The sequence below is a fragment of the Manis pentadactyla genome, chromosome 3 (assembly GCF_030020395.1).
Source record: "Manis pentadactyla isolate mManPen7 chromosome 3, mManPen7.hap1, whole genome shotgun sequence".
Classification (NCBI taxonomy): Eukaryota; Metazoa; Chordata; class Mammalia; order Pholidota; family Manidae; genus Manis; species Manis pentadactyla.
The window spans coordinates 69,520,172-69,543,396 of record NC_080021.1 but is presented as its reverse complement, the minus strand read 5'-3'; the positions used below and the strand labels follow the sequence as shown (position 1 = coordinate 69,543,396).

Below are 23,225 nucleotides of genomic sequence, written 5' to 3'. Positions count from 1 at the left end.
AAGCCTGTTAAGTCTAACAGCAGATTTTGTAGCAGAAACTTTGCAAGCCAGAAGCAAGTGGCATGATATATTCAAATGGCTGAAAGGAAAAAACTTCCAGCCAAGAATACCCTTATCTGGCAAGGTTATCATTCACATATGAAGGAGAAATAGAGTTTTCTAGACAAGCAAACTTTAAAGGAGTTCATCACCAGCCTTATAAGAAATATTAAAGGGACTTCCCTAAGCTGAAAAGGAAAGGTGTTAATTAGTAACAAGGAAAAATATGAAAGTATTAATTCTCACTGGAAAAGGTAAATATATAGTAAACATAGTGGATTAATCAATTACAGAGCAAATAAGATAAAAGAAAAAAGTACTAAGAAATAAATATAATTAAAATAACTGGTCAACAGATACACAAAACAAAAGATGTAAAAAGTGACATCAAAAACATAAAACTTGGGGAAGGAGTAAAAAGTGTAGAGCTTTGGAATATGTCCAAATTTAAGTAATCAGCAACTTAAAATATATTGTAATAAACAGGAGAATACATGTGAACTTCAAGGTAATCACAAAGCAAAAACTTAGAGTAATATGCAAAAGAAAATGAGGAAAGAATCTAAGCATAACACTTAAAGCATAACAAGCTCAACACATAAAGACAGTAAGCAAATCATAATAGAAGAGAGCAAGTGAAGAAGAAAGTAACAGAGAGGAGCTATAAAAACAGTGAGAAAACAATGAACAAAATGGCAACAAGTACATTCCTATCAATAATAACTTTAAATTCAAATGGAATAAATTATCCAATCAAAATATATAGAGTGGCTGAAAGGACAAAAAACAAAAAAAAACAAGACACACCTATATACTGCCTACAAGACTCACTTCCGAAGTAAGGACAGACACATACAGAAAGCTAAAGGACAGCAAAAGATGTTTCATGCTAGTAGAAATGAAAATTGGTGTAGCTATACTTAAATCAGACAAAATAGACTTTAAAACAAAGACTAATTAATAGAAGAGAAAACCTAACCAAGGAGGTAAAACACCTGTACTCTGTAAACTATGACACTGATAAAAGAAACCAGACACAAATAAAAGGAAAGCTATCCCATGCTCATGGACATAAAGAATAAATATTGTCAAAATGGCCATCTTCCCAAAGCAATTTACAGACTCAACACAATCCACATCAAAATACCAATGTTATTTTTCAATGAGCTAGAGCAAAAAAATCCTAAAATTTATATGGAACCACAAAAGCTCCAGATAGCCAAAAAAATCTTGCCAAAGAAGAACAAAGATGGAGGTATCATGCTCCCTGATTTCAAGCTACAAAAGCTACAATGATTAAAACAGTATATGATACTAGCACAAAAGTAGACACATAGATCAATGGAAAAGAACAGAGAGCCCAGAAGTAAGCCAACACCTATATGGTCAATTAATATATGACAAAGGAGCCAAGAATATATAATGGGAAGACAGTCTCTTCAATAAATGGCTTGGGAAGAAACTGGACAGCTACATGCATGAGAATGAAACTGGATCACCATCTAAACTTGAAATGGATTAAAGACTTAAATTTAAGGCATGAAATTATAAAAATTTTAGAATAAAACATAGGAAGGAATCTTATGAACATCCACATGAGTAATTTTTTTTTTTGATGTCTCCCCAGGCCAGAGAAACAAAAGTAAAAAAATTAACAAGTGGGACTATATCAAACTAAAAAGCTTCTGTACCACAAAGGAAACCATCAATGAAACAAAAAGGTAACCTACTGTATAGGAGAATATATTTGCAAATGATATATCTTATAAGGGACTAACATTCAAAATACTAAGGAACTCATATAATTCAACACCAAAAAACCCGATTAAAAAATGGGCAGAGGACCTAAACAGACATTTTTCCAAAGAAGACATACAGATGGCCAACAGACACATGAAAAGATATTCAATATCACTCATCATCAGGCAAGTACAAATCAAAACCACAATGAGACATCACCTCACACCACACAGCAGTCTGATGGCTACTCCAGAAAACAATAACAGTTGCTGATGGGGATAATGGAGAAAAGGGTATGCTCTTGCATTTTTGTTGGGAATCTAAATTAGTCCAGCCACTGTGGAAAGCAGTATGGATATTCCTCAAAAGGCTAAATATAGAAATACCATACAATCCAGCAAATCCATTTCTGGGAATTTACTGGAAGAAAACAAAATCACTGATCTGAAAAGATACATACACCCGTTTATTGTCCCATTATTTACAACAGCCAAGATATGGAAGCAATGAAAATGTCCATCAACAGATGAATAAAGATGTGTGACATACATACAATGGAATATTTGCCATAAAAAAGAAAGAAATCTTGATATTTACAACATAAACATAGATGGACCCAGAGGATATTATGCTACATAAAATAAGCCAGGCAAAAAAAGACAATACCATATGATTTAACTTACATGTGGAATCAAAAAACAAAAACAGAAGAACAGAAATAGACTCATAGACACAGAGAAGAGACCAGTGGTTACCATGGGGGAGGGGCTGAGGTGGGTGGGTGAAGTAGGTGAAGGGGATAAAGAAGTACAAAAATGTTAATTATAATATAAATTAATCTCACAGGGATGAAAATACAGCATAGAGAATAATACTTTAATGTCTTCCTACATTGACAGGAAAAAAAACAGACAACAAGGGGCACTATGTAATGATAATGGGGTCAACCCAGCAAGAAGATATAATATTTATAAACACATATACACCTAACATAGACACATGAAAATACATAAAGCAAATATTAACAGAATTTAAGGGAGAAACTGACAGCAATATGATAACAGTAAGGGATTTTAACACCTCACTTACATGAATGAAGAGAACATCCAGACAGAAAATCAGTAAAGGATCAATGACCTTAACACAACATGTATAGACCATGTGGACTTAACAGACATATACAGAACATTCCATCCAGAAGTAGAATACATTCACCTCAAGTGCACATGAAGGTTTTCCAGGATAGATCACAAACAGGTTAGGCCATAAAACAAGTCTCAATAGATTCAAGAGATTAAAATCACATCAAATATCTTTTCTGATATCATAACAAGATGAAAAAAATTAATTACAAGAAGAAACTGGAAAAACTACAAATATGTGGAGATTAAACAACATGCTACTAAAAACTAATGATTCACAGAGGAAATCAAAGGAGAAACTAAAAAATACCTAGAAATGAAAACAATTAAAACATGACAAAATCTGAGATGAAACAAAAGTAGTTCTAAGAGGGAAATTCACAGCAATAGAAAGCTATCTCAAGAAACAAGAGAAATCTTAAACAATCTAATCTTACACCTAAACAAATTAGGAAAAGAACAGACTAAACCAAAAGTTGGTAGAAGGAAGAAAATAATAAAGATAGAGCAATAATAGAGAATAAAATAATGATAAACATCAATGAAACTAAGAGCTAGTTCTTTGAAAAGAAAACAAAACTGACAAGCTTTCAGCTAGATTCACCAAGAATAAAAAATGAGAGAGCTCAAATAAAAATCAGTAATAAAAGAGAAGAGTAGAAATGATGCCACAGAAATAGAAATGATCCTAAGACACTGATATGAACAATTTTATACCAACAAATGGGACAACCTAGAAAAAATGGATAAATTCCTAGAAACATAATCTTCCAAGACTGAATCATTAATAAATACAAAATCTGAATAGACTGATTACTAGTAAAGACATTGATTCAGTAATCAAAAGCCTCTGAACAAGAAAAGTCCAGGACCAGATGGCTTTGCTGGAAAAATTCTACCAAACAGCCAAAGAAGATTTAATACCTATTCTTCTCAAACTCTTCCAAAATATAGAAGAGGAAGGAACACTTCCAAACTCATTTTATGAGGCCAGCATTACCCTGATAACGAAAACCAGACTGACAGCAGCAGTCAATCAATCAGTCAGTAAAATTACTGGCCAATCCCTGATGAACAAAGATGCAAAATTCTCAACAAAATATTAGCAAACTGAATTTGACAATATATTAAAAGAATTATACAGCATAACCACATGGGAGTTATTCCATGGATGCAAGGATGACTCCACATTCAAAAAACCAATGTGACACACTACATTAACAAAATGAAAGATAAAAATTATTTTCATCTCAACAGATGCACAAAAAGCATTTGAGAAAATTCAATATTCATTTATAATAAAAACTCTCAACGAAGTAGATGTAGAGAAAACCTCAACATAATAAGGCCACATATGACAAAACCCCAGCTAATATCATACTCAATGGTGAAAAAGCTCAAAGCTTTTTCTATTAGGAGCAAAAGAATGCCCACTATTACCCCTTTTATTCAACACAGTATTGGAAGTACTAGCCACAGCAATTAGGCAAGAAAAAGGAAAAAAAAAAGCAGCATACAAATTGGGAAGTATATTAGTAAGCTGTCACTTTTTACAGATGACATGTTATATGCAAAAAACCCCACAGACTCCACCAAAAACTAAGTGAATTAAAGTAAGTTGCAAGATCCAAAATTAATATACAAAAATATCACTAATAATGCACTAGAAAGAGAAATCAAGAAAAGCAATCCTATTTTCAGCAGCATCTAAAAGAATAAAATAATAATAAATTTACACAAGTTGAAAGACCTGTACACTCAAAATGTCTAAGACACTGATGAAAGAAATTTAAGAAGATACAAATAAATGGAAAGATAGCCCATGCTCATGGACTGGAAGAATTAATATTGTTAAAATGTCCATAATACTACCCAAAACAATCTATAGATTCAATGCAATTTTTATCAAAATTCCTATCAAAATGACATTATCCACAAAACCAGACTAATAATTCTAAAATTTGAGTGGAACTACAAAAGACCCTGAATAGCTAAAACTGTCTTAAGAAAAACAGAGCCAGGGGTGTCACACTCCCTGATTTCAAACTATTCTAAAAAGCTACAGTAACAAAACAGTACAGTACTGGCATAAAAACACATAGATTAATTAATGCAATAGAATAGACAGCCCAGAAATAAACCCAGGCATATATGGCCAATTAAAATAGGACAAAGGAGGAAAAATTATGTGATAGGGAAAAGACAGTCTCTTTAATAAATGGTGCTGGGAAAACTGGACAGCTACATGCAAAAGAATGAAACTGGACACACAAAAATTAACTCAAAATGGATTAAAGACTTGAATGTAAAACCTAAAACAATAAAACTACAAGAAAACATGGGCAGTGAGCTCCTTTACATCAATATTAGTGACTTTTTTTGGATCTGACTCCAAAGGCAAGCAGGGAAAAAAAAAGAAGTAAACAAATGGAACTACATCAGACTAAAAAGTTTTTGCACAGAGAAGTAAACTATCAACAAAATGACACTGTACCGAATGGTGGGGAAAGGTATCTTCAAGTCATATATCCACTAAGGGGTAATATCTAACATACTTAAAGAACTCAAAACCAAAAAAGAAATCCAATAAAAAAATGGGTAGAGTTACTGAACATTTTTCTGAAAAAGACATATAAATAACCAATAGGCACATGAAAAGATGCTCAACATCATTAATTAACACAGGAATGCAAAGCCAAGCGACAATTAGATACCATCTTATACCTGTCAAATTTGCTATTAAAAAAACAAGAAATAAGAAGTGTTGGCAGGGATGTGGAGAAAAGGCAACCCTCATGCACTGTTGGTGGGAAGGTAATTTGGTGCAGCCATTACAGAAAGCAGTATGGAGGTTTTTGAAAAAACTAAAAATAGAGCTACCATATGATCCAGCAATTCAACTACTGAGTATCTATCCAGGAAAAATGAAAATACTAATTTGAAAATATAAATGAACCACTATGTTCACTGCAGAATTATATACAATAACAGAGATATGGAAACAACCTAAGGATCCACACTGATGGATAAATAAAGAAGATGTGGTGTGTGTACACACACACACACACAAATGGATCATTACTCACCCAAAAGAAAGAATGCAATCTTGCCAATTGTGACAACATAGATAGTTCTTGAGAGTATTATGCTAAATGAAGTAAGGCAGAGAAAGATAAATACTGCATGATCTCACCTGTATGTGGAATCTAAGAAACAAAACAAAACAAAACCCAAATATATAGACACAGAGAACAGATTCGTGGTTGCAGAGGGGATGGGGGTTGGGTAAAATGGTTAAAGGGGATTAAGTACAAATCTCCAGTTACAAAATAAATAAGCATGGGGATGTGATACACAGCATGGGAAATGCAGTCAATAATACTGTACTAATTTAGTAAGGTGACTAAGATGGTAGATAACAAGACTTATTTGGTGACCATTTTACCATGTATACACATGTTGAATCACTGTATGTTATACACCTGAAACTAATAAAATAGTGCATAGCAATTATACCTCAATAAATAAATAAGAAAGAAAATTTGGGACTCCAATTTAGAGTAAATGAAACACAGATTTGGAGAAAGGGGGAAAAAAAACTTTAGCTACTGCTGATGAGTTACTGAATTGCACTAATAAGCAAAAGCCTATAATTGTAATTTAATATACCATATCTATCAACTAAGGCTCTAACAAAAACTATACTTTAAAGATTTATTGAGCACCTGTAATGTAATGTATGTAGAATAATAGTACTATCACAAGCACTTTGTCTTCACATAAGTCTCTTAAAAAGTGTAGAAACTGTTTTCTGAAATAGATATGTAAGTTAATGTCCATGGGAAAAAACATCACATAGAAACTCTATAGTTAATTTTCTCATAAAATAAATCTTCATGAAACAACAATCTCAATTTTGTTTTGCAAATTTTAGGTTTTGATATGTTGTGTTTTTCAACTGGAACACATCTAATCTTGCACTTGTATATGTCTAATATTTTCAAAAGCCTATCCTACACTCACCTTGTTCTATCCTCCTAATATATCCCCGTAAGAGACAAGAGAAAGAAATAAACCTAATCTTTACAAAAAACAAGAACAAAAAATACCAGAAGAGTATTATAATTTTGTAATGAGAATCTATTGTCTATGATCACACAGGAAATTTCTTAATAGTATTTCCTTTTAAATCTGTTTACAAAATTTTGTGTATCCAATTACTCCACAAAAATAGTAAAAGATTTTTGTGATCTCTGGTGCCATAAGAATTTATATTTACATGCAGTATACTAAATAATACTTCAGAAGTAGAGTCTCAGTGTTTAAAAATTTGTAACTGGATGCAGTCTTCCAAAATTACCTAGTGTCAATTTAAATGCTTTATCATCAAATCAAAGACTTCTGTATTATTGTAGAAGCAAAAGTTCCAAAAGCTTTTTTCAAAATGTCTATTTTATTTGTAGTTCCTGAATATAATGGGAAAAGACTACCTAAATATAGCAATTTTAAGTGTCTTTTTAAATGTTTTGCATTATTTTACTTTCTAAATTCCTTGCATTACTTAAACAGACAAGGTAAACTTCTAAAATTTGACATGTACAGACTAGAAATTGTTTTCTGTTAAGAAATATGGCCCAAGTTTAAGTTTTTCACTTAAAATAGCAAGGCCTTTTTCTGTCTCTTTCACATAATAATAAATTTTAAGATATTGTAGAACAATAATATGATTATTTTAATCACCTCAAAACTTTGGGAAAGCAATTTATCCTTCCTACAAGTTAATGAATTATTCATCTTGAGTTAGGATTAAATATCAAATTAATAAAAATTAAAATGTAACCTGCACATCATATCAGATATAATATGAAGGTGAAAATGATTAGCATAGAAGTATTTCTAAATATACAATGCCTCAACCAAAACATTATTTTAACAAATGAAAAATGGGAAAAGGCACCCATTAAATCAGGAAAACATAAGAGTATTATTTTTAAATACTGTATTATTTGAAGATGAAACAAAAGATCAGGAATTGGTACACTTGCATGGTACATGCAGACATGGTTGGAAGATTCCCTAATTAAGTTCTGCTAAGTCTCCGGAAATATTTTGTAAACACATGACTGCCGTTTTATTTCCAAAGATCTTGGGAGAAAACGTTAAGAATAACATATATACATTAGAAAAAAATACAAAGCAAAAATTCAAATTCAAATGTCCTAAAATATAACCCCCAAAAACATAATCTTTCTCAATTACCTCTTTATTGTGCCATAAACTTACATGGCTAAAACCACGTAGGCAAAGTATTTAGAGCTTTCTTTTAAGATAACCAAATTCACCATTACATACCATATATACAATAGCAGAGCTTTGTAAGGACCAAATTAATTCAAGACAAGTAGAATCATTAACTAAACAAGTATAAATTCCTTGAAGAAAGAGGCTGTATTTTAATTTGCACTCTTAGTGCTCAATTAGTGCTTAGTACTTTGTAGGTATGTTAGTTGAATAGGTGAAGAAAAAAAGTAGCACACGAATATTTCACATTCTGAAAATTTTTCCACTATATTAATAATCTCATTTAATATGAAGCAAATGAAATATCCAGCAATGCCTAAATTCAGAACATACCTCAATTTGCATCTTCAGATGTGTCTTGAAGTTTGATAACAAAGTAAGAAATATGGAGAGAGAAAGTTCAAAAACATCTGGAACAGATGAGACTCCATTTTTTGAGAGTGCAACACACAGATACTGCTTAATAGCATTAATAAACATCTCATTAGTCCTGAAAACAGGTCCTGCATTCTGAAGAATGGATAGAAGTAACTGCAATGAAAGAATCTTGGATCGTAACTCATGAGACCTAAAATGTAAAAAAGAAGGCACAGTATATGGACAAGTTTAGCAGTATGGTAGTAGATTATTCCAAAGATAATTTCTGGTACCACATAATTTCACAAACTTTCAGATGGATAAGAACAGAGAACTCCAGAACATAAAAAGGTATGTAGGCTGAATAAGCTTAGCCGCTAATAATTGGTAGTTCCACTTAAGTTCTTTTATAGCACATAATGTCATGAACTTTTAAAGTGAGAAAACTATTCACACATATTTAACATTCATGTACTGTTCCTTTGGGCAAGAAAAATAATTTAAAGATTTATGACTTGTTCTTTTCACAAGCATACTCTTTTTTTAGAAATCATCATGAACTTCTCAGAAGAAGTGCCGCATTTAGTATTAATAGTTCCTTCCAATGTACTTTTTTCCTAGTTATGCTACTCAAAAATCCTAAATACTAATAAACTGTTCTCTGGTTGTATTAACAGTTACAGTACTACTTTCAAGCTTGCTTTTTCAGTAACTGAAGTTTTTTTCTTTTTTGAAATACATAAAAGAGGCTTCAGAACATATATTTGGATAAATATATAAATGGATAAATGTATTTTTGTAATGAACAACCAAAAAACATTTTCAGCTTAAATTAAAAAAAATTTTTTATCTGATCAATATACTATGTCATACTTCTAATCATTATCTTGCTTTTTAGTGGTCAGATTTCATGAATATAATTTTTCTCCCATTGAAACAGGCACCGTAAGCCCAAAAGACCAAGGAAATTGATTATAGGAACTTTTCAAATGCAGGACATATTTAAGTACTCTAGCAGCTGGTGTTTTATTTATTCCAAATGCTGTATTTAGTCACATTTACAATACTGTATAATAAACTGTTCCTGATTTTTACCGTAAAAATTTTATACTGAGTATCAAGTAACTCAAGGACCTAAGAAATTCTAACAAGGAACATTTAATTTCATGTAAATTGCCTTGAAATAAAGCTGAAACCAATAATATCATGATTCACTATTACAGTCATGTTTCCAAGATGGTTATTCTGAATCTAAGAATATGTGCAGCAAATACAGAATTACAGAAAGAAAAAAAAAGCTCAAATAAATCACATTAGTAACAGTAAGAGTTAAGATGTTTAATAGCTACAGGAAAATATGGAGTGGGCCAGTATCTACCCTTTATGTTGAAGCCATCCAAAGCTTATACACTACTACTTCCTAGTCTAGCTCATATTTATCAAATTTTTGCTTAATTCCAATAGCGATTAAAACCTCAGCTTTCCATTCTCAAAAACATTAGTTTTTGTTATGTTTTATCTTTGCATCCCTAGCATCTAACAAAATGCCTTGTATATAGTATGTGCTCAATTAATGAATTTATTCATGCATTCATCCAAACATTAAGTACCTACTATGTATAGGGCATTAATTGATGAAAAAATGGTCAAATTATTGCCTTATGATATAATAATAAAGTATACTTTTGATAGGCAAAAGAGGCTAGAAATTTCAGTTCCAGGTTTTTATGGTGTAAGTACTTACAAATTATGACTCAAGTTGAACATTTCCTGAATGATCTTAGCAAGGCCACAAAATGCAAAGAAAAGCAAAGATTGAAAAAGAAAATTATATAACTACAAAAGCTCATTAATTTTGGCAAAAAAATCATTCAAGATAGAACACTGTGCTTCATCTTTTGGAAAAAGAAGAGTTTCAAGAGTTGGAAAAAGATCTCTTTTAGTATTTAATTCCAGTGTTTATGATACTGATGTCAAGAAGGTATTTTTTATGTTCAAACATAATTTCCTAATATTTGGTTTCAGTTCACTAACTAGAAGGACAATTAATTTACATTATTTTGCATAAGAATCCTTTGTAACATTAAAGATGGCAGCCCTCCAAAACTAGACTATTCTTTCTACAGGGCTAGATGAACACACTGTTCCCCATAGTACTCCTCAAAGTTAATATATTTTGTGTTCTATTCATTCTTGGCATTTTAAAGAATTCCTTCTTTTATATTTCTAACATTTTTTCAAATCACACTTTTTACATTTGATATGGGAAAATTAAGTATCTGAGGCTTTTAAGATCAATTAATATTTTTAAAATCATAGGAAAATGGCTGTCAGCAATAATACCAAATTTTTAAGTTATTTCTTCCTTAAAGTTGGTCTTCAACTCATAATGAATAGTCAAAATTGTCAATTTTTGAATGAGAGTTATTTTGGCCTTCACAATAAGATGAAATTGAAAAAACTTAATTTATTCTTATAAAATATAGAGGGCATAATCAACTTTACACTGCAATCTGAACCTTTTTCTGTAGACTTCATATTTTCAAAATACAGAAGAATCAATAAATTATATATCTATCAGAATTTGACCCTAAAAAGGTATTAGAATTTTAGACTTCTGGGCCTAAAAGGTGTTTCTCACTGAATCAGTACAATATGGCAAAATATAACAAAACTATAGAAAATGTAACAAATGTAGTTTACCAAAACTACATTTTTATTTTGACTGTATCTAGTCTTTCTTTTTAGTTGACACTTAGAATCTGAAATGCTTTCCCCCACTTCAGTATATTTTTGCAAAGTCACTCAGGCCTTCTTAAGGTTTCTCTCTCCAGAAGGTTCTCCTAAAATTGCCACAGTATAACATATACATCATGCTGCAACATTAGAGAAGCATACCTGTCTAATAACTCCCAAAGTCAATCTTAAGTAGGAATTAGCTATACTTGAATCATATGAAATGAAAGATACTTGATAATTGTAACTTAACAAAACTGGCATTTTCTTATGGTTTAAAGTAGTATATTTGATGGGAACCAAAAACTGACTCCTATCTCAAAGTACTTCCTACAACTCAAGGGCATTTTTCAGACCTTAATAAGTATGTGTAATCTTTCATTATGACTTTTAAGATTTATTTCTCTTAAGATTTATACTTTTCAACTGGTAGTTTTCAGAAGTCTCACATAAGGCCACATTGGCTCCAAAATTACAACACTGAAATAAGAATTCATCCATTCATTCAATATTTACTGAGCACCTACTATGTTCCAGGCACAACTCTGTAAAACTGCAGTATGCTTTGGGAAATAGAGTAAGCCAATCTACTCTAGCAGTTTTGAACTTACTGTTTTCAGACACAATTTTTAAAAAGTAAACCAACCCTTAAACTGTATCTTTGAGGGTCCTACAGTACTAAGAAGAACAAAAGAAAATCCAAAGACTATCTTACAGTAAGTTTCAAGCTTAAAAGTTTGTAAGGCAGAAAAGCTCATGACTTACTTTGGATCTGGTGGGCCATCTGACAGTGGTTTCATTGACAGTTTACACAACGACCTGAATACTAGAAAGGCATCCTTTTGTAAAATGTGGGAAAACTTAGCACCAGGTGAAGGTCCTGAAGAATTTCCAGATTCCTAAGTGAGTTAACATACCATGTAAATAAAGATATTTGCCAGTGTAAAATCAATTCAGCCCTATAGATGGAGTTCTTTTAGGAGGGAAACCAGATGAGAAATTTCAACATTGTTTCTCTTTAGTCTAACATGCTACCCTTATCCCCAACAATACCTAAAAAAAAAACATTCTTTTAAAATATTCCTTCTTTGCCACTAAATAAACTCTTAAAGTTTTTCCAGTTCATACTATTATTAACAAAAACTAGCAGATCATGCCCTGGCAATATACCTCATATCCAGGGCCTAAACTATGCTTTCTACCTACCACCTGTCACTAGGTGTTTTGTGTTTTTGTCCAATTTTATTTTTTATTTTCCTACTCTTCAAAGATAGGCATAGGACAACAGAGACTGCCATGGCAATGTCTGAAAGTTGTCAACTGATGCTCAACAAGGCCAAGAAAACTTACCCTATGTATGGGGCAATACTTAGGGAAGGATTCCCTTATCTAAAAAGATAAGGATAAAAACACACAAAATATAGGGTGGGGATGAGGAGGACCTATCACTACCATAGTATGGATTTCATTATAACCTTGAACAAAAGGTAAGATGAAGTTCCCTAGACTTCTATAAGTTCTTTTTCATACTATGATACTGGAATTATCCTATGAATATGTATGTGATCAAAATGTTCTTCTTACTGTAATTTCAATGGGGGTGGGGGAAGTACAGGGAAGATGTCAACACATAAAAGACACACCTCAAGAGTTGAAAATGTAACTATCAATATATTAAGAGAATTAACAGCTTAAATTTGTTATTAGTGAGGGAGAAAAACCTAAGTTTTTATTTTCCCAAACTGAAATCTGTCAACATCATCAACTGGATATATTTTCTAGGTGATGGTAACCTATAAATTTGTTAAGATAAACAGGGTTCCCACTCCACCCCCCTCCATTTATATATACCTGAGTATCATTGGAAGAGACAGACAATCTGTCATCAGGTAAGGATGGTGTATATGCAACAGAAATTGGTGTTCCTGGAATTCCATTTGCTTGAATATTTTCACTGTCACTACCATCCTCTACAGTTCCAATGTTGCCATCTGCACTTGCATTTACAATAGTCCTTTCTCCCAAATCTAAATGGTAAGAATAAAAAAAAGCATGCAAATATATCTGACTTGAGTATACTGAAAACACAGAGTATTTAAAATGAAAGTAGCAGAAAAGCAGTGTAAGGTAGTATGTGTTGGCACAATTTAAATGCTAGCATACTTACTAGTACATATGCATTTGGAACACCTTTGAATATGATCCTTAAGTAGCTCTAGCAATGAAACACACCCTGCTGATGAAAGGCTAACCTGAACATGCCAAAACAGAAGTTTACTTTTAGTCTACATTAGCATTTATTAAACTGGGTTCCAATAAACATTAATACCTTGAGACATTAATAGAAACTCCTTAAAAAAATAACCCATTATCAAATAAGTTAGGGAAATGTTGGGAAATAGGTTTATTATAGCCTGTAATTAGCTAATATTCACTGAGCACTCAGAAGGGGATATACAATATGCAGTGTTTCCAAATTTATTTTACCACAAACCCCTTATCCTTTTTTTAGAATATCTATTAATAGCTCTAAAATACATATTCTCTGGAACACAGCTATGGAAATAATGGCCTACATACATCTGAATATTTTTCAGTATGTTACTCTGAATAATCATACTTGTAATACAGAAATAAATGACTTCTTACAGAATAAACATAGACACAAATAATACTGAGTTTCAGAACAACTCTAGGTGTAATATATGTTATTTTAAAAAAGGAAAATATACATGTTTGTGGCTGTAACTCAGTACTCTCTGGCAGGCAACTGCCCCTTTCAGGCTACCAGAAAGCTAAAAGCATGGGAGAAATAAATCATACTACAAGAAGCACAAATTTTGGAATATGAAAGACCTGTGTTTCAAATCATTTCTCTACTTACTGAGTAAGGTATTGCACCTTTCTTTGTGTATGTTTCTTCTCTTCAGCAACAAAGATAATAAAATGTACATGAGTCATCACCATAATATACAACCCCCCACATATACACACACAAAATACATTAAGGACACAACTGATTCTCACTGTGTGCTAAAAGCTATTTTAATTTTGTTGATAATTGATAATGTGTCCAATTTTTGATTAATTCAATAAATGAAAGGAGTGTTATCGGATATCCCAACTCTGAAGCTGCTTTTTGCTATCCAAAATAGAACACCCTCAATAGATTAAAATGGATAACTCCAAAGTATGTTTTGCAATTAAAAAGTGGTAAATGAAAAAGGGTGGTGTGAGAAGTGAGCCAGAAACCTTCTAAAACCATGTATAACACAAAAATACAGCAAATACAGCTGATCCTGAAAGACCAACCCAAAGACTGCAGAACAGATGGCCTACATATAGAGAAACGAGAAAATCTCACAGAAAAGGATGAAGTAGCAAACTCGTGGTCCGGCTGAATCCAAGCTCTCCCACTATACCAGCTCAAAGGTGGAAGGAAGAAAAACAGAGCAGGGTGGGAGTAGAAGCCCAGGACTGCTAAATACTCAGCCCTGGAGATCTGCTCTGGGAGCATGGACCCACATAACATGTGCTCTGGAGATTAGTGGGGTTGGAAAACAAAGACAGGCAGAATACTCTGGGAGACTGAGATTCCAGCCACTTGTGGAGAGGAGGTACGCACAACCGGCCGCTCTAGGACGAAATAAAGGTGGGCACTTTGAAAGATGTCCCAACAGCGAGACAGGTGCTAAAAGGGCAAGGAGTACTGTGAATAAAATTGTAATACTTCCAGAATCTCTAGTCTGGTCTTAGTGCATCTCCATATCAATAGGTGTTTCCAAGGGGTGGAGAGTAGTAGTCCAAATCCATATCAATAGGTAATTACAAGGGTGAATAAGGGCTTCTCAGGACCTGAGAGGTTTGGTGGGACCGGAAGGGAGTGACATGATGTATTTAATGCAATGAAACAGAAGGGCCTCCAACCAAGCATACTCTACCTGGCAATATTATCATTTAAATTTGAAGAAGGGGTTAAACAATTTCCAGATAAGCAAAAATTGAGGGAATTACCACTCACAAACCATCTCTACAGTGTATTTTATTAAAGGGACTATTCTAGATGGAGGTGCTCCTAAGGCTAAAAGCTGTAACCAGAGAAAATTGAACCACAGTAAAGGAAGTAGGCCAATTAATTACTAAGCAAATGTAAAACTAAATCAACTACCCACAAAGTCAGTCAAGGGATAAACAAAGAGCACAGAATGTGACACATAATATAAAAATAGTGGAGGAAGAAGAAGAAGGGAGGAAAAAAAAAAAAGAACCTTTAGATTGTGTTTGAAATAGCAAACTAAGAGAATTAAGTCAGACTGTTAGACAGTAAGGAAGCTGCCCTTGAACTTTGGTAATCTCAAATCGAAAGCCTGCAATGGAAGTAAGTATATACCTATCAATAACCACGTTAAATGTAAATGGACTGAATGCATCAATCAAAAGACAGAGCTAAAGAATCGATAAAAAAAATAGGACCCATCTATATGCTGCCTACAAGAGACTCACTTCAAACCCAAAGACATACACAGACTAAAAGTGAAGGGATGGAAAAAGGTATGTCATGCAACTAATAGGGAGAAAAAGCAGGAGTTGCAGTACCTGTATCAGACAAAATAGAGCTCAAAACAAAGATAGTAACAAGAGACAAAGGAGGACATTACATAATGATAAAGGGGTCAATCCAAGAGAATATAACCATTATAAATATCAATGCACCCAACATAGGAGCAACTAATTATGCAAAACAAATAATAACAGGATTAAACGGGGAAACAGAATGGAATGCATAGACTTCAACACACCACTCTCTCCAAAGGACAGATCATCCAGACAGAAAGTAAGGGCACAGAGGCACTGAACAATGCATGAGAACAGATGGACCTAACAGTTATCTACAGAACACTCTACTCAAAAGCAGCAGGATACACATTCTTCTCAAGAGCACATGGAACATTTTCTGGAATAGACCACATACTAGGCCACAAAAAGAGCCTCAGTAAATTCAAAAAGATTGAAATTGTACCAACCAGCTTCTCAGACCACAAAGGTATGAAACTAGAAATAAATTATGCAAATAAAATGAAAAACCTACAAACACATGGAGGCTTAACAACTTGCTCCTAAATAAGCAATGGATCAACGACCAAATAAAAACAGAGATCAAGCAATATATGGAGGCAAATAAAAACAATTCAATATCCCAAAACCTGAGGGATGCAGCAAAGGGCATTCTAAGAGGAAAGTAACTGCAATATAGGCTTAACTCAAGCGAGAAGAACAATCTCAAATCAACAGTCTAAACTCACAAGTAATGAAACTAGAAAGAGAACAACAAATGAGGCCCAAAGTCAGTTGAATGAGGGACACAGTAAAGATCAGAGCAGAAATAAATAAAATTGAGAACAATAAAACAACAGAAAGAATCAGTGAAACTAGGAGCTGGTTCTTTAAAAAAATTTTTTTAAATAGATAAACCATAGCCAGACTTATAAAGAAACAGTGCACACATATAAACAGAATCAGAAATGAGAAAGGAAAAATCACCATGGACACCATGGAAATACAAAGAATACTATGAGAATACTATGAAATACTAGAATACTATAAAAATTATATGCTAACAAATTGGATAACCTAGAGGAAATGGACAACAATATTCTAGAAAAATACAACCTTCCAAGACTGACAAAGGAAGAAACAGAAAATCTGAACAGACCAATTATCAGCAATGAAATTGAACTGGTATTCAAAAAATTACCTAAGAACAAAACCCCTGGACCAGATGCTGCAAAGCTGAATCTTATCATACATTTAAGAAGAGCTAATATCCAACCGCCTTAAAGTATTCCAAAAAGTAGAAGAGGGAATAATTCCAAATTCATTCTATGAGGCCAGCATCACTGTAATAACAAAACCAGCCAAAGACACCACAAAAAAAGAAAATTACAGACCAATATCCCTCATGAACCTAAGAGGCAAAAATGAACTCAACAAAATATTGGCAAACTGAATTCAAAAATACATCAAAAAGATCATCCATCATGATCAAGTAGGATTTATCCCAGGGATGGAGGATGGTACAGTATTTGAAAATCCATCAAGATCATATAGCACACCAACAAAAAGGATAAAATCACATGATCTTCTCAAAAGATGCTGAAAAAGCATTCAACAAAATTCAACATCCATTCATGATAAACTCAACAGAATGGGTAAAGAGGGCAAGTACCTCAACATAATAAAGGCCATATATGATATGACAAACCCACAGTCAACATCATACTTAACAGCGAAAAGCTGAAATCTTTTCCTCTAAGTTTGGGAACAAGACAAAGATGCCCACTCTCTCCACTTTTATTTTACATAGTACTGGAGGCTCTAGCCACGGCAATCAGACAACACAAAGAAATAAAAGGCACCCAGACTCGTAAGGAAGAAATTAAACTGTCACTGTTTGCAGAAGATATGGTATTATTCACAGAAAACTAAAGACTCCAACAAAAAACTATTAGGACTAATAACTGAATTCAGCAAAGCTGCAGGACACAAATTAATACACAGAAATCTGTTGCATTCCTATATATTAACAATGACAGCAGAAAGAGAAAGCAGGAAAATAACTCCATTTCCAGTTGCATCAAAAAGAATAAGATACCCAGGAATAAACTTAACCAAGAAGGTAAAAGACCTATACCCTAAAAAACTACAAGACACTCATGAGGGAAATTAAAGAAGACACCAATAAATAGAAATTCTTCCCATGCTCATGGATAGGAAGAATTAATATTTTCAAAATGTCTACCCTGCCTATAACAATCTACAGATTCAATGCAATCCCCATCAAAATACCAACAGCATTCTTCAACGAACTGGAACAAAAAGTTCTAAAATTCACACGGAACCACAAAAGACCCGAACAGCCAAAGCAATCCTGAGAAGAAAGAACAAAGCTGGGGGGATTATGTTCCCAACTTCAAGCTGTACATCGAAAATATATAAAGAGTTCATATGCCTCAACACCCAAAAAGCAAATAGCCTGACTAAAAAATGGGTGGAAGATCTGAAGAGACACTTCTCCAAGGAAGAAATTCAGATGGCCAACAGGCACATGAAAAGATGCTCCACATCACTAATTATCAGGGAAATGCAAATTAAAGTCACAATGAGATATCACCCCACAGTAGTTAGGATGGCCAACATCCAAAAAACAAGGAACAACAAATGCTGGCAAGGATGCGGAGAAAGGGGAACCCTCCTACACTGCTGGTGGGAATGTAAATTAGTTCAACCATTGTTGAAAACAATATGGAGGTTCCTCAAAAAAACTCAAAAGAGAAATACCATTTGACCCACAAATTCCACTCCTAGAAATTTACCCAAAGAAGACATGATCACAGATTCAGAAAGACATATGCACCCCTATGTTTATCACAGCACTATTTACAATAGCCAAGATATGGAAGCAATGCTAGTGTCCATCAGTAGATGAATGGATAAAGAAGAGGTGGTATATATATATACAATGGAATATTAGTCAGCCATAAGAAGAAAACAAATTCTACCATTTGCAACAACATGGATGGAGCTACAGGGTATTATGCTCAGTGAAATAAGCCAGGCCAAGAAAGATAAGTACCAAATGTCACTCATTTGGGGAGTTTAACAACAAAGCAAAACTGAAGGAACAAAACAGCAGCAGACTCACAGACTACAAAAAGGGACTAGTAGTTACCAAAGGGAAAGGTCTGGGGAAGTTGGGTTAGTAGGGAGGGAGGGAGAAGAGGATTAAGGGGCATTATGATTAGCACACATAATACAGGGGGTATTAAAGGGAAGGAAGTATAGCATGGAAAGATGAGCAGTGACTATATAGCTTCTTACTACACTGATGGACAGTGACTGCAATGGGGTGTGGGGTGGGCGAACTTGATAACATGGGTGAATGTTGGTGGCTTCATAAGATTATATATCAATGATAAGTTAATAAAATTCTTCCTTCAATTCTTGCACACCTCAGTTAATAAACATTTTTTCCCTTTTTATCAAAATTCTGAAAGGAATAATCAATATTCATTGATAACACTTCTTCCCTTCTTAGGAATTTTTCAAAGAAACTGAAAATATTCTCTAATTTTATTTTCACGCTTTGAAGCCAGACATCCTTGAGTTGGAATCTTCATTTTACTACTTCCTACAAGTTAACCTATAGTTTCTCAATTTTCTCATTTGCAAAAAAGGGAATAACACTACCTAAACATCCCAGCATTGGGGGAGATTAAATGAATAACCTAGTGGGTTCTAATATACATCAAGGCCCAGAATGGCAAAGGCTATGGGAGAGAAGGAATATGTGAATCAAAGGACTTGGGGAACCATGCTAATGTTCACCAACACAGCATTGGCAATCACGGTCATCTAGACTGTATCTGAGCTATGTATGCTAATTAAAGTGGAGGATTTGTTTGGTAGGTCTCTCAACCTAAGAAATAGGGTAAAAGAGGAGAGAGCAGTATCCCAGCTAACCAGAGAGTACTGCAATAAACACAGAAGGAAAACTAACTTAATGCTACAGTGAAATCTCCTAACATTCTAGGCTTTCACTTAATTTGTTTCTACTCAACTACTGTTAATTAATGCCTTAACTAAATGAAGGCCGTGTAAGATTTCCCGGCAAAGGCTGGGACTATGGTAACCAACAAGTTTGAAGAACACCCCCAGAAGCTAGAATATATAAAATGTTTAAATAGCAGTTATCCCAAGCTTCACTTGGCTTCAGTTTGTGCTGACGACAAGGTAAGTAAGATAGGTCTGTACAGGCCAAGGACCATTAGACCACACCCTGTTCAAGGGAGGCATCTGCTTTTTAGTTTTCAGCTCAGAAATAAGGTCTGCCTTTGGATTGTGGTCACTTCACAGATTCTGGAGAGCAAAACATCATGAGAAATGGAAAAGAAATGCACACAATTACTGCGAAAGATCTTTAAATATTGATCAAGTTTACTCTTTCTACTCTATAAAAAAGAAGAAATGTAAAGTCTATAGCTCAAAAGTAAGGCCAAAGCTCAGCAATTTGAGCAAATGGTTTTTTGGCAGAACAGATTTTATATCTAATTCGCACTCTCAATATGTGAAAGAATGCTTCATCAATAAATAAGTGCAAAATGCTATGAAAAAAAAAGCTCCAAGAAAAATGGGGTTCTCGGAGACAAAACATAATTACTGAAATACAAAACACACAATGGGAAAACCAACAGATGGACATTAATGAATAAAGCATTTGCAATTTGGAAAATCCCTTGTAATATTCTGAATACAGATGGATATTAGAAAAGACTGTATGAACAATGAAAGAATGACCCATAATATTGAAACAACTGTGTAGTGTGAAACATGGAAGGGAAGAATGGAAAGACAGAGGAGAGTAAAGACGTAATAGTAAGATCAGTATGATGATGAAAAGATATGAAAAAATTCAACAGCCAGTCCTGATACAAAAAATGAAAGTAAATCACACCCAGGCACACATACACTCAGATAAAAGTATATTTTAAAGAATTAGAGATAAAGGAAACTTACCTAATTGACAAAGAGTATCCTCCAAAAAACAATAGCAATCATAAAACTTAATAGTGAAATACAGCAATTATGTTAAAAACAAAACGAGGATCCTTGCCAATATTAACACTATTCAACATTTTCTAGAGGGACAAACCAATGCTACAGAACAAAACCAAAGGAACAAAAATGAGGTATAAGTACTGTAAAGGAAGAAACAAAGACAAAATTTGTTATTTACCTAGGAAAACCCAAGATAGCCAAATGTAAAACTTTTAGAAACAGTGTGAGTTCAGAAAGTGAACAGGAGATAAATACAGAAAAACAAGTGTTTAGGAAATGGAAAAAAAGAAAAAGACCTATCTAAAATAATACTAAACTACAACAAAAAATACAGAAATAATTTAACAGGAACTGTACAGGAGCCAAAAGAAGAGAATGACAAAACTTTACTGAATGACAAAAAAGGTATGACTAAATGAACTTACATTTCTGGATGATTTAACAATGCAAAGGAGATACATCTCCCTCTGTTATAAACACAATACAATTCCAACTACTAAATAAACTTAGTTTTGAACTTAATGAATTGCTTCTAAAGTTAAAATATACTTAATAGATGTTTAAAAAATTGACAGTGGGGCCTTGCATTATAAAGATCAAAATGTATGATAAAGTTAAAATATTTTAAACAGTTGAACACTGAGTAAGAATAAACAGCTCAATGTAATAGTACAGAAAACTCAAACAGAACCATTCAGGAAAAAATTGGCATTTTAAACTAACTGGGAAAGGAAGGATTATCCTATGGGTTATAATCAGCTATCCAATTGCATATAATACAGAAAAAAGAATTTCAGGTAAATTAAAGATCTAAATTCAAAAAATGAAAACAAAAGTGTTAGAAAAACATATGGGGTCGAATTTTGTATTACCTTAAGGTGGTAAAATCCTTTCTAAGGAAGACAAAACAGAATTTACAAGGAAAAGACAGTATTTGTTAAATTTTTTATATGTGGTCAAATATCTGCACAGAAGAGTAACAACATAAGTGAAGGTAAAGAAACCAAAACAAAACAAAGACTGGAAAAAATATTTACAATACATTGAACAAGGATTAATTTCTTAGTATGAGTAACTCTCAAAAGAAGAACAAAAAAGCGAAAGGAAAAACAAGCAAAAGACATAATAAATAAGCAAATCAGGAAAGCATAAATAGCCCACAGATATACAGTTGGACCATGTGAAATTGCCTACAAAAAATAGTAACTGCTTTCTATGTTTTGAGCCTGAAAATAATCAAAGAAACATAAATTAAACAATAAGCTATAGCCCATTTATTAAAATGTTAAACAAAGCCTTGTATATAAATTTTGCATGTCCACACATCTTGATCAAAGTATTCCTTTTTATAAATTTATCCTAAAAAAAGAGTGCAAGAAGGATACATATAATAAAAATATTCATCAAAGCAGAGTTTATCAAAAGCAAAAACCTGGAAATAATATAAAAACCAGTATTAACAGGAGATTATTTAATTTAAATAAATATGGACCACCAATATAACAAAATAAAAATTGACATGAAATGAAAACTAAGTTAGTATGTGAAAAAGCAGATTATAAAACAGTTAGTACAGTATGTTCCCATTTATACTTAAATATAAGTATGCAGGTGAGTATGAAAAGTATTATTAAAAAACTTTTACAGAGCAAAAAACACACATCAAGCTCTAAAGACTTGGACAAATAATAAACTGAGAGAAAATATCTATCAAATATATATATCACTGAATCCTAATGTATAAAGGATTCTTAAAAACTAATGGGAAAAAAGGATAAAAAGCTGATAGAATGAACAAAAAGCATGAACAGATGACTCACCAAAAAAGGATACACAATGGCCCTTACCTATGACAAAGTACTTAATTTCACTCAGAGAAATTCAAATTAAAACTAAACTAAGACTTATTTCTTACCTATCAGGTTGTTGGCAAAGATTCAAAACCTTAAACTCCACTGGCAGCTGTGGAGAAAAAATCACTCTCATATATTGCTGCTGAGAGTGCAAAATGGCACAAAACCTATGACAGGAAATTCAGTAATGGCTAACACATCTTTGTATTCATTTACCACTTGATACAGCAATCTCATTTTTATGAATTTGCCCTGACAAACCTCCACAAATATGAAACAATATAAATGCACATGGTTATTCACTACAGCGTTATTTGTAATAGCAAAACACTGGAACAACAGAAGTTCCTATCATTAGGGGACTGGTTGGATAACTATGATACATCCACACAGTAGAGTATTATGCAGACAGCCAAGAGAAAAAACAATAAGGAAAATCTCT

At 33.1% G+C, this 23,225-nt stretch overlaps 1 protein-coding gene across 2 annotated transcripts in view; it reads right to left on the bottom strand.

The window, feature by feature from the left end:
• ARFGEF1 (ADP ribosylation factor guanine nucleotide exchange factor 1) overlaps positions 1 to 23,225 on the bottom strand; it is a 144,574-nt gene that overhangs the window by 55,136 nt on the left and 66,213 nt on the right. For both annotated transcript variants that reach the window (XM_036886251.2, XM_036886252.2), the window contains exons 8-10: positions 13,167 to 13,342; positions 12,081 to 12,214; positions 8,556 to 8,790 (exon numbers count right to left, since the gene is read on the bottom strand). In XM_036886251.2, the coding sequence (XP_036742146.1) occupies positions 8,556 to 8,790; positions 12,081 to 12,214; positions 13,167 to 13,342 (545 nt within the window). The remainder of the gene's footprint in view (positions 1 to 8,555; positions 8,791 to 12,080; positions 12,215 to 13,166; positions 13,343 to 23,225) is intronic.